Here is a 14,177-nt window from a genome sequence, read left to right on the forward strand (position 1 = left end):
AAAAAAAAAAAAAAAAAAAAAAAATTGTCTTCAGTTGTGATTTTGTGTTGATTTGAATTTTATACTTTTTTCAGGTATAGATTGTAAATGTTTCTTAATCTTTATTATTCTATGCAGAATGTAACACTTCATTCCACTTTGGTCAATTCCTCCCAACATTTTGGCATAAAAGTTTGGATTTGGTAATGTTACTTAAATATCTTGCCTGTAACTCTGTCTCTCTAAGTAGACTGTAAACTTATTCAGGTAAAACTTGTCTTAGACTTAACTTGTGCTAACCTTAGAATAAAAACAAAACAAATACTTTGGATTGCATTAAATTGAAGAGTTATCTTTATTACAGAAAGTGCTTTAATAAAATTATTTAAGCAAGCATTTATTGAGCACTATCTGTGTGCCTGGTACTTTCCAAGGTATAGTTATATGCCTAGAAATACCTAGAGAAGAAGTCTTCTGCAAAAGTATATTTGAACAAATGGAAGAGCATCCTTGTTCTTAGACAGGAAAATTCAACATTTTAAAGATGTCTGTTTACAAGTTTAATGAAATTCCAATAAAATTCCAACAAGCTGTTTTATGGAGTTAGACCAGTTAATACTAAACTTCCTGTGGAAAAACAAACATGCAAGAATAACCAGAAAAACATAAAACAAAGACTTGCCCTAAGAGAGACAGTAAAAATATTTAAAAGTCTTTATAATTAAAATAACGTGATGCTGGTACATGAACAGAAAAATAGAACAGTTGAACAGAATAAAAAGTCCAGAAATAGACCCCCCAAGAACTTATGGAAATTTCATGTATGATAATTTCATGTATGACATCTCAAAATCATTGGGTCAAGGATGGACTTTTTAAATAAATAGTGATGGGACAACTGGATAGCCATTTGGAAAAGATAAAATAAAATTCATACTTTATACTGTACTTGAGAATAAACTCCAAACAGATTAGTGATCTAAACGTTAAAAAAAAAAAATGAAACCATACTAGTGCTAAAAGAAGACATGGGTTGGGACTTCCCTGGTGGCACAGTGGTTAAGAATCCATCTCCCAATGCAGGAGACACAGGTTCAAGCCCTGGTCCAGGAAGATCCCTCATGCCACAGAACAACTAAGCCCCTGTGCCACAACTACTGAGCCTGCACTCTAGAGCCTGCAAGCCACAACTATTGAGCATGTGTGCTGCAACTACTGAAGCCCACATGCCTAGAGCCTGTGCTCCGCAACAAGAGAAGCCACTGCAATGAGAAGCCCGCACACCACAACAGAGAGTAGCCCCAGCTCACTGCAACTAGAGAAAGCCTGTGCATAGCAACAAAGACTCAACGCAGCCCAAAAAAATAAAATGGAATAAATATAAAAAAATAAATTCAAAAAAAAAGAAAACATGGGTAAATTCCTTTGTAACCTTGGTATGGGAAAGACTTTCTAACTATGATTCAAACCCAGGGGCAGTAAAAGATTATTAAGACTATATAAAAATTAAAAGCAACATTTTTCATGGTGAAAAAATAGACAATGCCAAAAGACAACTGAGAAGCTGGAACAGAACATTTGTTACAAAGAGCTAATATCCAAGAATCTTAGAAACTGAGGGACAAAGAACCAAAAACCTAAGAGAAAAATGGGGGAAAATATGATTGATCAATTCATTTAAAAAATTTAAAAATGGACCTTAAATATTTGGAAAGATGTTCAAACTAACTCATAATTAGAGAAATGTAAATTAAAACACATTGAGATACCATTTCTCATCTATCAGACTAGCAAAGTTAAACAGTATGGCAAACATTTGCTGAGGCTGTGGAGAAACAGACACTCCTATATATATCTGGTGACTACAACTCTTCTATATGGGAATTGGACAACATCTAAAAAAAAGTCTACATTTGCCCTTACCCTTTGACCCAGCAGTCTTACTTTTAGGGACCCACCCTGGAGGTTGCCTCCAACAGCATGAATAGATATTATATATATGCACAAGGTTGTTCATTGCATCATTGTTTATAATTGCAAATTTTGGAATGCCTATGACCTTAGTCCCCATGCATGAGGGATTATTTGAATAAACTGGTATGTCCACACAGTGGAGTACTATGAAGTTGTGAAAAAAGAATGAGTGTGGTCTCTATGAACTGATATAGGATAATTTCTAGGCTATATCATTACATAAAAACAGCAAAGTAAAAGGCAAAAGATTTACACACTCTGAAGAGAAACCAGAGGACTTCCCTGGTGGCACAGTGGTTGAGAATCTGCCTTCCAGTGTGGGGAAATGCGGGTTCGATCCCTGGTCAGGGAACTGGATCCCACATGCATGCTGTGGCTGGGAGTTCGCATGCCACGACTAAGAAGCCCATGAACTGCAGCTAGAGAGCCCGCCAGCCGCAACTAAGGAGCACATGTGCCACAACTAAGGAACATACATGCTGCAGCTAAGGAGCTGCTGAACCGCACCTAAGGAGGCTGTGAGCTGCAACTAAGGAATCCGCCTGCCACAACTAAGACCAGGAGCAACCAAAATAAATAAGTAAAATAAATAAAATAAAAATTTTTTTAAAACCCAGCAAAGTAAAAAAGAGTATGTATCATACGCTACTCTTCATGTAAGAAAGAAGGGGATATCTGCTTACTTTTACAGAAGAAATACAGGAAGGATAAATCAGAAACTAATGAATTGGTTACCTTCAGGGAGTGGGGAGGAACAGGGTGGGAAGAATGAAAAAAATAGGTACAGTGCAGTAGGGTTGAGGGTTGAGCAATACTTCCATTTGAATATACCTTCCATTTGAGTATACCATTTGAATAGCTCTGACTCAAACTATGGTAATGTTTTATATTCCCCAAATATAAATAATTAATTAAAATTAATCCATGTGTGCAAGGTACCCAAAATAGAATACAAACAGTAACAACTGACCCTAACCATATTACAAATGAATAATATTACCACACTGAAGGGGGAGGGGATGACAAGAATTAACCAAAGTACCTTTGGAAAACATTGACTAGACACTGTGAAGCTGAACAAAAAAGAACTGCACACAAATCCTGTATTCTGTATAATAAATTTTTTTCTCACAGAGGTAGGAATTAGCAATTCTGGAATTTATATATATTTATTTATATATATATATATGCACACATACACACATAGTGTTATATATATGGTGTGTATACATACACACACTGATATTAAATAAATAAGTAAATGTGGCTAATTTGAGCCAGATTTTTTTTCACTGTTGGAAAATGTAGTTACAAATAAGGAAAGAGGAGTGGCTAGAATATACCCTGTGGTTTTGGGCTGGAATTGGGAGTATCAGTATGAATTCATGATTTTTACACAGATGTATAGATACAGAAATAGATACAGCAATAAATGTGGATGTGTATATGCGAGCATGCATCCATATCTTTTCTAATTGTCCACTGAAAGAACCTAGAAGCAATGAAACCCCAATAGCAATGAGCAAACCTAGTGCCCAGATATTGATTTCCAAATACCACTTTCTAATAATGGAACCAGAGTTCCTTGGAGAAATGGTTGATTCCAGGGCTGGGGCAAGAAAAGTACAAGATGAACCTGGAGCATCTTGTGGTACCAGAAAGTAAGAAAATGCTCCAAAAAATTATAGAGGTGTGTTAGAAGGATGCTGGAGACAATGTGAAGAAGACTCAATGGCCAAAGCTGGAACAATTTGAGCAAGAAAATAAATAATGATACTATTGGATTACATCTGGTAGAATAAATATCCATGAGTCCATGCTGATACAAGTAGATAAATGGGAGAGAAGGGACTTGTATTACAATGGAATTCCAATTAATAAGTATAGATGGAATGATGGAAATAAAAAAATCACCATTAGGCAAATACAAGAGTAATAACTATTGCAGGCAAGAACCACTAAATTTAGTGGGTAGAAGTATGATGAGAAATGGAAAATTTGCATAATTTCAAAGTATTTCCATTCAAGATACTTTTTAATTGTAAAAGAAAAAATTGTAACTTGACAGTGCAGAAACCCAGCAGACTCCACCTTAACTAAATGATCAAGGTTAACATCACCATTAATAAGATACATCAACATCACATACCCCCTGATATGATGTGCTGAGAAGGGTACAACTATTTCTGGGTATTCCTGTGAAAAATGCATAACCTAAGTCTTATCATGAGAAAACGTCAGACGAACCTAAATTGAGGTACATTCTACAAAATAACTGACATTTCTAAAATGTCTAAGTCGTGAAAGATGAAGATTGAGGAACTGTCACAGAGTAGAGGAGCCTAAGGAGACCTGGAAACTAAATGCAGTGTGGGGTCCTGGATGGGATCCAGGCGCAAAACAAGGATATTTGTGGTGAAATTGGCAAAATTTGAATAAGGCCCATAGATTAGTAGTTTATTTCCTGGTTTCGAATAGTTGTGCTATTGGTCATGTAAGATGACAGAAGTAGAGGAAGTTGAGTAAAGAGGAACTTCATTAATTTTTTTTTTTTACTTTTCTGTAAGTCTAATTTTTTTCAAAATAAGAAGCCAAAAAAGTAAAAATAAGAGAATTCTTCTAAAATAATTCCTCCTCTGTGAGTATTCACACATTTCTACCTTTTATGTTGTTCTAAGCAAACATCTCCTTTTTATAGTATTAACCATGACTTCATAGAACTCGGAAAGCATCTCTTTTGTTGTTGCCAAACAAAGGAAATAAGGGGAAAAATCAAATGCAGAATATAGGATATTCAGTTTGCACACCCATTATCCAAAATAAAACATCATGAAGGAACTCCTTTGGCTTTTTCTCTTTAGCATAGCACTGAACCCAGCCACACAAGTGTGGGTCTACCAAAAGAAGCTGTATGTCCAAAAAAGTGCCTCCTCACTTATGTAGTGATATAATTTCATTGGTCCTCTTTCACCAGAACAAAAATGTCTTTTTATGTTTACTGTATCATGCATAGCTATTTTCACACCTAGAAATACTGTTGGTCATTACATTCCCACCTTGTGGTTGATGACACATTTTACTCTGCAGCCTGTTTTAATACCAAGTATAAAAAGTTTATATTTGTTACTATCTTCAGCTTTTGTAAGAATATACTACTATGTCATTTGTGTGTTCTTTTCAGATTATGCAAATTCTGCATCTTTAGCAGTTTGTGATTGAAATAACTATTATATCTTTAAGGTTTAATACTTTATCCATGCAAATAATAGATCTAGAATTTTGACTCTTACATGTCGATTATTATGACATGTAAAATTTGGTAACTGATTCTTCAGCACTGGTACTTTGGCCATATTTAAATTAAGGTTTAAAACTAAATATAAGGTTTAAATTGACACATAAGGTTTAAAATAAGGTAATTTCATTAGATACATCATGCTTTTTTGAGCATTCACCCACTTATCAGGTGTTTATTAAGCACCTGTCTTGGAGAAGTGTATAGGAATGATCAAGCTATATATATCAATACAATGCCCATGTCTTCATGGAGCTTACATTTTATTGTATGTGAGGACCGCATGAACTAATTTTGAAAATGACTGCTGCTGTGTTTTTACATTGAGCTGCTTTATATGTTAGAAAGTCATTTAATCACATAGTGAGTTGTAAGTAACTTACTAGAGAATAACATTTTGCTTGTTAAATTTCTTTAAATCTTGGGGGGTTTTTCCTTTCCTGCAAGCTCTGTTTTCACTTTGAAATATTTAGTAACCTCTGTAACACATGGTAGATAAGCATCATTGATGGAATTTGGCTTTTCTTGCTCACTCTATTGGAACAGTTAATCCATATAAAAGCCCTGCTTTCTACCAGAACAAGCTTGTTTTTCAACACTGAGGCATTTTCTTTTGGTCTACAGATGTTGGCTGAACAGGCGTCAGATCGATGGGTCTTTGAATAGAACTCCCCCTGGGTTCTATGACCGAGTGTGGCAGATCCTGGAGCGCACACCCAATGGAATCATTGTAGCTGGAAGGCATTTGCCCCAGGTACAGCCCCACTCTGTTTGTGTCAGTAAAGGGACTTCTAAAGGGACCTCAAGGAGCAGAGAGTTCTTTCCTTCTCTGCTTTGAAAATAACTTTTCTACTTATTCCATTTTCTAAGAGTATTTAAAGTAGGGGTATCCAGATACCTGAAGGGAGAAAATAAGTCTGGTCAATTGGATTGGAAATATTTTTTCCCAATCTGAGTTCCTTTTATTTTTCAATTTTAGTGTTCCTCTATAAAAAAGCCTTGTTTTACAAATGGATATTTTGCTTGAAAGTTGTATTCAATAAAAAAAAATTTTGTTTTATCATATTTCAGATGTTTCAAGGAAGTTCTCAGTTTAAAGACACCGTATGGTCAAACCTTTTGCCAAGCAATCTATCCTTCCTTTGTTTGCTTATTAGTGAATTTAGGGTTTCTTATATTGACATTACTGAGTGGTGGTATTCCTTCACCACCAACTGTAATGGGCCAGTGCTGGGGGACCTCACAAACAGGAAAACATACATTCAAAAGACAGAACCAAATCAGTCTTAAGAAACAAGGTGACTTAGTAATGCTGTGGATAAGGAAATTACTAGTTAAGAACTGTACTGAATGTGAAAAGTACAGTAACTTTTTAGGTCATTAGACAATCATTTAATTGAGATGTAACTTACCGTTGGTCCGAATGAATTAGTGTTCCCTCCTTTAGATGGTTTCCCAAGTTATATAAACTGCCCTGCCTCTTTGATTTAATTATTTTATTTAATCCTGACACCTAAATCATTGTGCTTATGCACAATGATTTAGGTGTCAGGGAATAATTAGGCCTTCAAGAAATGGAGTAGTGTATCTGTTTATAGTGTTGAAACATCAAACAAATTATTCTTGATGAAAGTCTTTATACAAAGTATTCTTTTTTTTATTGAAGTATACTTGATTTACAATATTAGTTTCAGGTGTACAACATAGTGATTCAGTATTTTTATAAATTATACTCTATTTAATGTTATTATAAAATATAGGCTGTATTCCCTGTGCTGTATAGCAGGGGTCCCCAACCCCTGGGCCACAGACCAGTACTGGTCCATGGCCTGTTAGGAAGTGGGCTGCACAGCAGGAGGTGAGTGGCGGGCGAGTGAGCAAGTGAAGCTTCGTCTGTATTTACAGCCACTCCCCATCGCTCGCATTACATCCTGAGCTGCACCTCTTGTCAGATCAGTGGCAGCATTAGATTCTCATAGGAGCGCAAACCCTGCTGTGAACTGCGCATGCGAGGGATCTAGGTTGCGTGCCCCTTATGAGAATCTAATGCCTGATGATCTGAGGTGGAGCTGAGGCAGTGATGCTAGCGCTGGGGAGTGGCTCTAAATACAGATTATCATTAGCAGAGAGGTTTGACTGCACAGAGACCATAATAAATCAGTTGCTTGCAGACTCATATCAAAACCCTACAGGCAGTGGCAAGTGAAAACAAGCTCAGGGCTCCCACTGATTCTGCATTATGGTGAGTTGTATAATTATTTCATTATATATTACAATGTAATAATAATAGAAATAAAGTTCACAATAAATGTAATGCGCTTGCATCATCCCGAAACCATCCCCTCCCACCCCCACCCTGCTCTGTAGAAAAATTGTCTTCCATGAAACCAGTCCATGGTGCCAAAAAGTTTGGGGACCACTGCTATATAGTATATACTTGCAGCTTATTTATTTTATGCATAGTTTGTACCTCGTAGTCCCTTACCCCTATCTTGCCCCTCTCCTCTTCCCTCACCCCACTGGCAACTACTAGTTTGATCTCTATATCTGTGAAAATAAAATATTCTTAAATACACACACCCATACTCATTTTGTTTATATGTACATAGGGTATTTCTGAAAGGATCCATAAGAAATTGGTAGCGTTCTAGTCTTTGCCTTTGGGAAAAGGAACTGTGGTCTGGGGGGACAGAGCAGCTTTTCACTGAAAACCCTTTTTAACCTTTCAGAATTTGAACTTTGTGAATCTATTATTTATTTTCAAAAATGAATAAGAACTTTTTAAAAGGATTCTTTATGCTATTAACAAACTGTTGAGTGGTTCTTGTCGGCCGCCAGTATAGGTGCTCCAGCCCTTTCCCAGATGCTCTGTGACCGTTGTATGGAGCAGCTCTGTCTCCTGTGGGTGGGGAACTGGCCTCTACTGTTCGTGTCCTGCTTCTTCTGCTAGGCCTTGTGTCCATGTACAGTGGACTCTGGCAATGTTTTGTTAGCTTCTTTCCCAACCCCCGCTAATACCTACCAGATATTCTTTTAATTGTCTAATTGCCTGGGCCACTTACATTTAGTATTTTCTCCTTGCTAACAACAACTACATGTTAAGTATTTTTATGTGCCAGGCACTTTTCTAAGTGCTCCTTTAATTCTCACAACAGTCTTTTGAGTTAGGTACTTTATTGTTACTGTTTGACAGATGAGGAAACTAAAGCACAGATAAGTGGTTTTTCCAAGGTCACACATCTAGGAAGTAGCTGACCCAGAGTGCAACCCCCTTCCCTGGCAATTTGACTTCTGAGCCTTTTCTCTTAACTTCTCTGCTACACTTGCCACTTCTTTCAGAGATTGGAAAATAAGGCAGCCTTGATGTCTCTTCTCTAGGTTTAACTATTGTATTGCATACTAGCTAGGTTGACTTTTCAAATGAGATATATTAAAAGGAAATTGATGTGAACCCATGAAAAGTTCTTCCTTTTCTTCTGTGACCCCATTAGTCTCATTGCTAGACATCTAAACAGTTATAATTACAGGCACATCTCAAATATTGCAGGTTTGGTTCCAGACGATTGCAATAAACCAAATTACATAAAATTTTCTGGTTTTCCAGTGCATATAAAAATTATGTTTATACTATACTGTAGTCTACTAAGTGTGCAATAGCATTATGTCTAAAAAAACAATGCATGTACCTTAATTAAAAAGTACTTTATTGCTAAAAATTGGTAACCGTCATATAACAACACAGGGTTGCCACAAACCTTCAATTTGTAAAACACAATCTGCAAAGTGCAGTAAAGTGAAGCACAATAAAACAAGGTATGCCCGCACCCTGTTGAACAACCAGCTTCATTTTCCCCAAATTAGGTACTACCTGTAAACATTAACCTTATGTTGGATTGTATTGAATATAGAATACAATAGATGGACCATACTGAATATAGGACTGAGGCATTATTATACCAAGCAGAATAACACTGCTGTCATTTGATTGAAAGGAGACATTTCTGCTGGGTCCCATTTTGAGTAGTACGTAGATAGATATTGTTCTGAGGCTGTGATTAAGTTCACTGTAAATCATCACTGAGGTAAAAGCAAATAAGTATGACTCATCATCTCTGCATCTCTGGTAATAATTCTGGGGACTCCATCTGCTTTCCACCATATAAGCCTAACATTTAGAGCCTTTCCTTCCATCCTTTGAAGATTATCTACCATGCCCAGATATGATTCAGATTTGAGTTTATTTTCTGCTTTCATTTGGTTTGTGGAATGTGAATGGAAGATTTTGCAATACTCTTGTCTTAAATGAAATATCAAGAGTAGAGTAGAGAACATTTTTTTTGTTTTGCTTTTCCTGCACATAATATTGTTTCACTTATTTGTATGCATTTTTATGCTGCCAGCTCAGAAAGGACCTGCCACAGAAATGATGTTAATTTAATAGCAGGTGACTTACATGCTGAAGTCTGACAGCAAGCATAACTTCTTGTGTTAATTCTGAAAGCAATATGTACTCTTATTTGTTGTCTCAATTTTTGGCTCTTCCGTTTGTGTATTGAAGTGGTTTTCTAATATAGTCCCTTTTCCCTAAAAACATTAAAATAGTGAAGATAACTACTAAAAACAGGAGGTTTAATTTATCACAACAAGCTGGTTGGCTTCAGTAATTTGACATATATAAAATCCAGTCATATAGCTGAAAATGCTCTCTAAGGTTTTGTAGAAGCTGAAAAAGATTATTGACTAGAAAATGAAGTTTTCCTATTAAGTGGGAACCAGGATATAACAATGCAGCATATTAATATTGAGTTATTTCTTTCAGCAACCAACCCTGTCAGATATGACCATGTATGAGATGAATTTCTCTCTCCTTGTGGAAGACATGTTGGGAAATATTGACCAGCCAAAATACAGACAGATAGTTGTGGAGGTTTGTATTTTAAAATGTAGATTGCTGAAGAAGTGCTTTCTATCTGTTCCCTGAAAACTAGTATAAGGAAACTGCCCAAGAGACCAGGAATTCCACTCCTCACCTAACCCAAATCTCCAGTTGAGTCCTGGAGGAGATGGCCATCCTTGACCCAAGTCAAAGCACATGAACAATTCAAACATCTTAAATCCATCAGGGTGGAAAGGCTAACTGCCCAACTTTCTCAGCTATACACTCACCCCCACAGTAAGTGCATCAACAGTACCATGAAAAAGAGGAAGTGACCTTTTTCTATTTGTCTTTTTTTTTTTTCTGTTTACAGAAATAACTCATGACTATTGTAGAAAATTTCAACAGTTCAGAAAATTATAGAAAAGAAAGCCCAAAATGTCTCTATATCCACTAACAATAGATTGCCACTATTATTTTGAGGGACACCTTTCTAGACATCTCTCTGTGAACAGAGAAGACATGTAATTTTGTGTATCATCATTGCTCCATATAAAGTTAAATGCTAATGTACACACACACACGTGTGTGCGCATGTGTACACATGCTTTTTTGCCATTTTAAAACATATCAAATACATAGAGAGAAAATAAATAAGTAAAGAAAAAGGAAAAAAATACATAGAGAATCCCTCAAATGAATGGATATAATTTATAGCTCATCCTCACTTTGTCTGTTTCTCTGGGAATGTCTCCATCAGACTTTGTGTTTCTTGAGGGTGGGTAATATGTCTTATTGATACAGAAGCTCTCAGTGGGTGCTGAACTGGATGTGGCACCTCCTAAAATCCAGCATATCTGGAGCTACAGTCAGCTAAGTGAGATTCAGCCTTATCTCTGATGTGCCAGGATTTGGGAAAGAATATCAGCCAGTCAGTGTCATAGCATGTGGGAGTGAGGCAGAGACTGGGGTCAAGAAAAGATGGGGTTTTCAAAAGGGTGAATGCCTTCTTTGTGCTGTTAACCTTTTGGTATCTTGTGCCCATAGTTGTCTCTAAAATAAAGTCATTCTCTTTGCGGAAGAAATCTACATTTAGTACTTGAGCAAAACTTCGAATTCTTTTGACTAAAGCCCTGCCCCAAGGTCTCCCACATTGTGACCCCTGGATTTTTCTGTTTCCTTTGGTTCTTTCCGGTTCTGTTTGGGAAGCATTTCAATAAAATACATTCAAAAAGATTCCCAAGTTGGGAATTATGAGGCCTTTTTCCTGTTCCATGGCCAACTTAGGAGCCATAATCATCATGAGAAAGTCTTTACCAAGCATTGTATACTCAGATACAACCTTTGCATATTACAGTCTTTGCATATTACAGTTTGTCATATAAAATGAACATTACTACTTAGATAAATGTGTAGGGTAGCCAAACAATAGGATGATGCCTTAAACTAAGATAGCTTATACAAACCAAATAATACTCATGTCATAAAGAGTCAAAGTATATTGTTTAAAACATAACTGTCCCCTGAAAAATACTATGATGTCACAGAATTATACTCATTTTGGGGTGCTAGACTCCCAAGTCATTTGATCCTGAGCCCAGATCCAGAATCTCCATTGAACTCATCTGCCTTCTCTGGCTTTGTTGCCTACCACCTCTTCCGAGGCAGCCTGTGCTCCACAGGACACTGTTTTGGTGTCTTGCCACCAAGGATTAAGGCCTGAAGACCAGAAAGAGTTCAGACACTTCGGGTGAATAGGGCACTATGTACTGTTGACAGGATTAGAAAAGTCATTTTTCTAAGTTATTAGTTTTATTTAAGTAACTAAAAAACATTTCCATACAGCTACAGGGATACATACAATGAAAAAAAAAGGTGAGGTTTCCAAACAGAACTCATGCTACTAGTTTGCAAGATTAGGAAGATTCCATCCATGGATGATCCTAAAGCCTGTCATTGTACAGAACACACTGTGGAATATGAGGACCATACATCAGTCTGAGTAAAGAATGAAAACATATCCAGACTGTGTCGCTTTTATGGTTCATATAATTGGCTTTCAATATGTCTGTCTCTTCTAGTTACTAATGGTTGTATCCATTGTACTGGAAAGAAACCCTGAGCTAGAATTTCAAGACAAAGTAGATCTAGACAAACTGGTGAAAGAAGCATTTCATGAATTTCAAAAAGATGAGAGTCGACTAAAAGAAGTTGAAAAACAAGTAAGTAGACAAAATAGCTTTTTGTAGAATTGCTTTTTTGTCTCAATTCTTCAAAATATCCCTAATCTCTTATCACTTATCTTATGAAACAGATTTACGGAGTACTAAATAGAGTACTTGAGAGGCAGAGGGAGGTCTGATTTATTTAAGGAATTAATGTTACTTTTTAGTTAATTACTAGTCAATTCAGCTATGAAGTTCTAACTAAAAAGAAATCTAAGAAGAGATAAATTTTCCTTTTTATAGTTAGCAGTTAAAATGTGTTTTACCAGAAAAGAGCCATAGGTTCCAGAAGGCTATAAAATTAAATTCTGGGGAGGCTGGGAATGAGTAACAGGCTACATTGGTGCTGTGTACTACCTAATATAGTCCCTTCCAGGCTCTCTGTTTAATATTTTATGCTTGTCAGTAAAAAGGTTCCCTAAGTAAATAAAAATTATCAGCAAAGAGGAGAATACTAAAAATGTCTGTCTTTGTTTTATATGCTGAGAAGACACCTCAGGAAAATAAAAGAAAAACTCAAGAAGCTCATCTTTTCCATGAGGAAATATTTCTGTGAATTTATTTTTCTCTCTAGGCTGACACTGACTTTACCTGTCAACTCTTTACAAACAAAAAAATCAAACAACTTGCTTATTGTTTTCCTTTGTAGGATGACATGACTTCCTTTTACAATACTCCCCCCCTGGGAAAAAGAGGAACATGCAGCTATTTGACAAAGGTTGTGATGAATTTGCTCCTGGAAGGAGAAGTCAAGCCAAGCAATGATGACCCGTGTCTGGTTAGCTAGTGAGGAAGGTGTTAGAGACTCTGTTGAGGCAGGTTTTCCAGAAGTGTGTGAAGTTTGTGTTGAAGCTTAATCGAGGCAACCATTAATGTGTGGGCTGATCGTGCTGGTGAGTGGTTGCCACACCCTTGGCAGAGTTATTGGACCTCTTGCATGCCATAAGCAATCTGATGGTAAGAACTGCTTATAATCAAGTGAAAATAAGTTCTCATGATTATGCCCACTACAATAATAATCTTTTCTGAACAATAGTAATTGTTTATGAATTGAAAGTTCACCACTGCATGTTTTGTGATTACACAGCTCATCAAAATGAGTCTTTGCACTTTGGACTAAATTCCCACCTTACTGCCAATTAAATGAATTTTCCAACTAATTATGTGTACTAGGAATGAAAATATATTGAAAGAATGGTGAATTTTTAAGTGGCATTATAATGCTAGAAAAAGATATCAGTATGCATCATAAAAGCAAAATCAGCCAGCTGATATTTTGATTCTCAAACTGCATTATCGATAATATTTTAGTATACAGAGCTATTGTACAATGTTTGCCTTGTAAACATGATTGTGGTTTTGTATTTGTGCTAACTGTAGTGGTTGAACTAAAATAATAAACCTATGCCTGATCAAATATTTTCTTTGTGCTCTTACTAAAAACAATTTAAGTAAGATTATTCAGAAGTGTGGGCTGTTAACCTAGTTTGTACTCATAAAAAACAAAATTAAAAGTCATTAAATTTTATTTCTGAATTAATGAGTATATCTGGACACATTCTTTGTTCCCATTACTCACAGTATCAAGTTTATTACTCCTGAATATTTTCATTTAATTGATCAGGAGATGAAATGGAAGAGAATCTATGGTACCTACAATTACGCATATTTTGTTACCAAATTTACTTAAGCAAATGTTAATAAAAATATAAAGTAGATTAAACATTTAAATTTTATGAATTTATTTCCTTACTGAATATTACAATGAAGCCCATTAATTTGAGCCCTGGCCCCAAAGAGAGTCATTTTTCTGACCAGTCTTATTATT

General features: G+C 36.1%; 1 protein-coding gene across 4 annotated transcripts in view; it reads left to right on the forward strand.

The window, feature by feature from the left end:
- Nucleotides 1–13,892, forward strand: part of PHKB (phosphorylase kinase regulatory subunit beta) — a 193,773-nt gene extending 179,881 nt beyond the window's left edge. For all 4 annotated transcript variants that reach the window (XM_027092140.1, XM_027092138.1, XM_027092141.1 and 1 more), the window contains 4 exons: nt 5,873–6,002; nt 10,068–10,175; nt 12,206–12,346; nt 12,999–13,892. In XM_027092140.1, the coding sequence (XP_026947941.1) occupies nt 5,873–6,002; nt 10,068–10,175; nt 12,206–12,346; nt 12,999–13,136 (517 nt within the window). In that variant the 3' untranslated portion in view covers nt 13,137–13,892. The remainder of the gene's footprint in view (nt 1–5,872; nt 6,003–10,067; nt 10,176–12,205; nt 12,347–12,998) is intronic.
- The last annotated feature ends 285 nt before the right edge of the window (nt 13,893–14,177 follow it).

Source organism: Aethalodelphis obliquidens, unplaced genomic scaffold (assembly GCF_003676395.1).
Source record: "Aethalodelphis obliquidens isolate GAN/ISIS:26980383/991018 unplaced genomic scaffold, ASM367639v1 scaffold75, whole genome shotgun sequence".
NCBI lineage: Eukaryota > Metazoa > Chordata > Mammalia > Artiodactyla > Delphinidae > Aethalodelphis > Aethalodelphis obliquidens.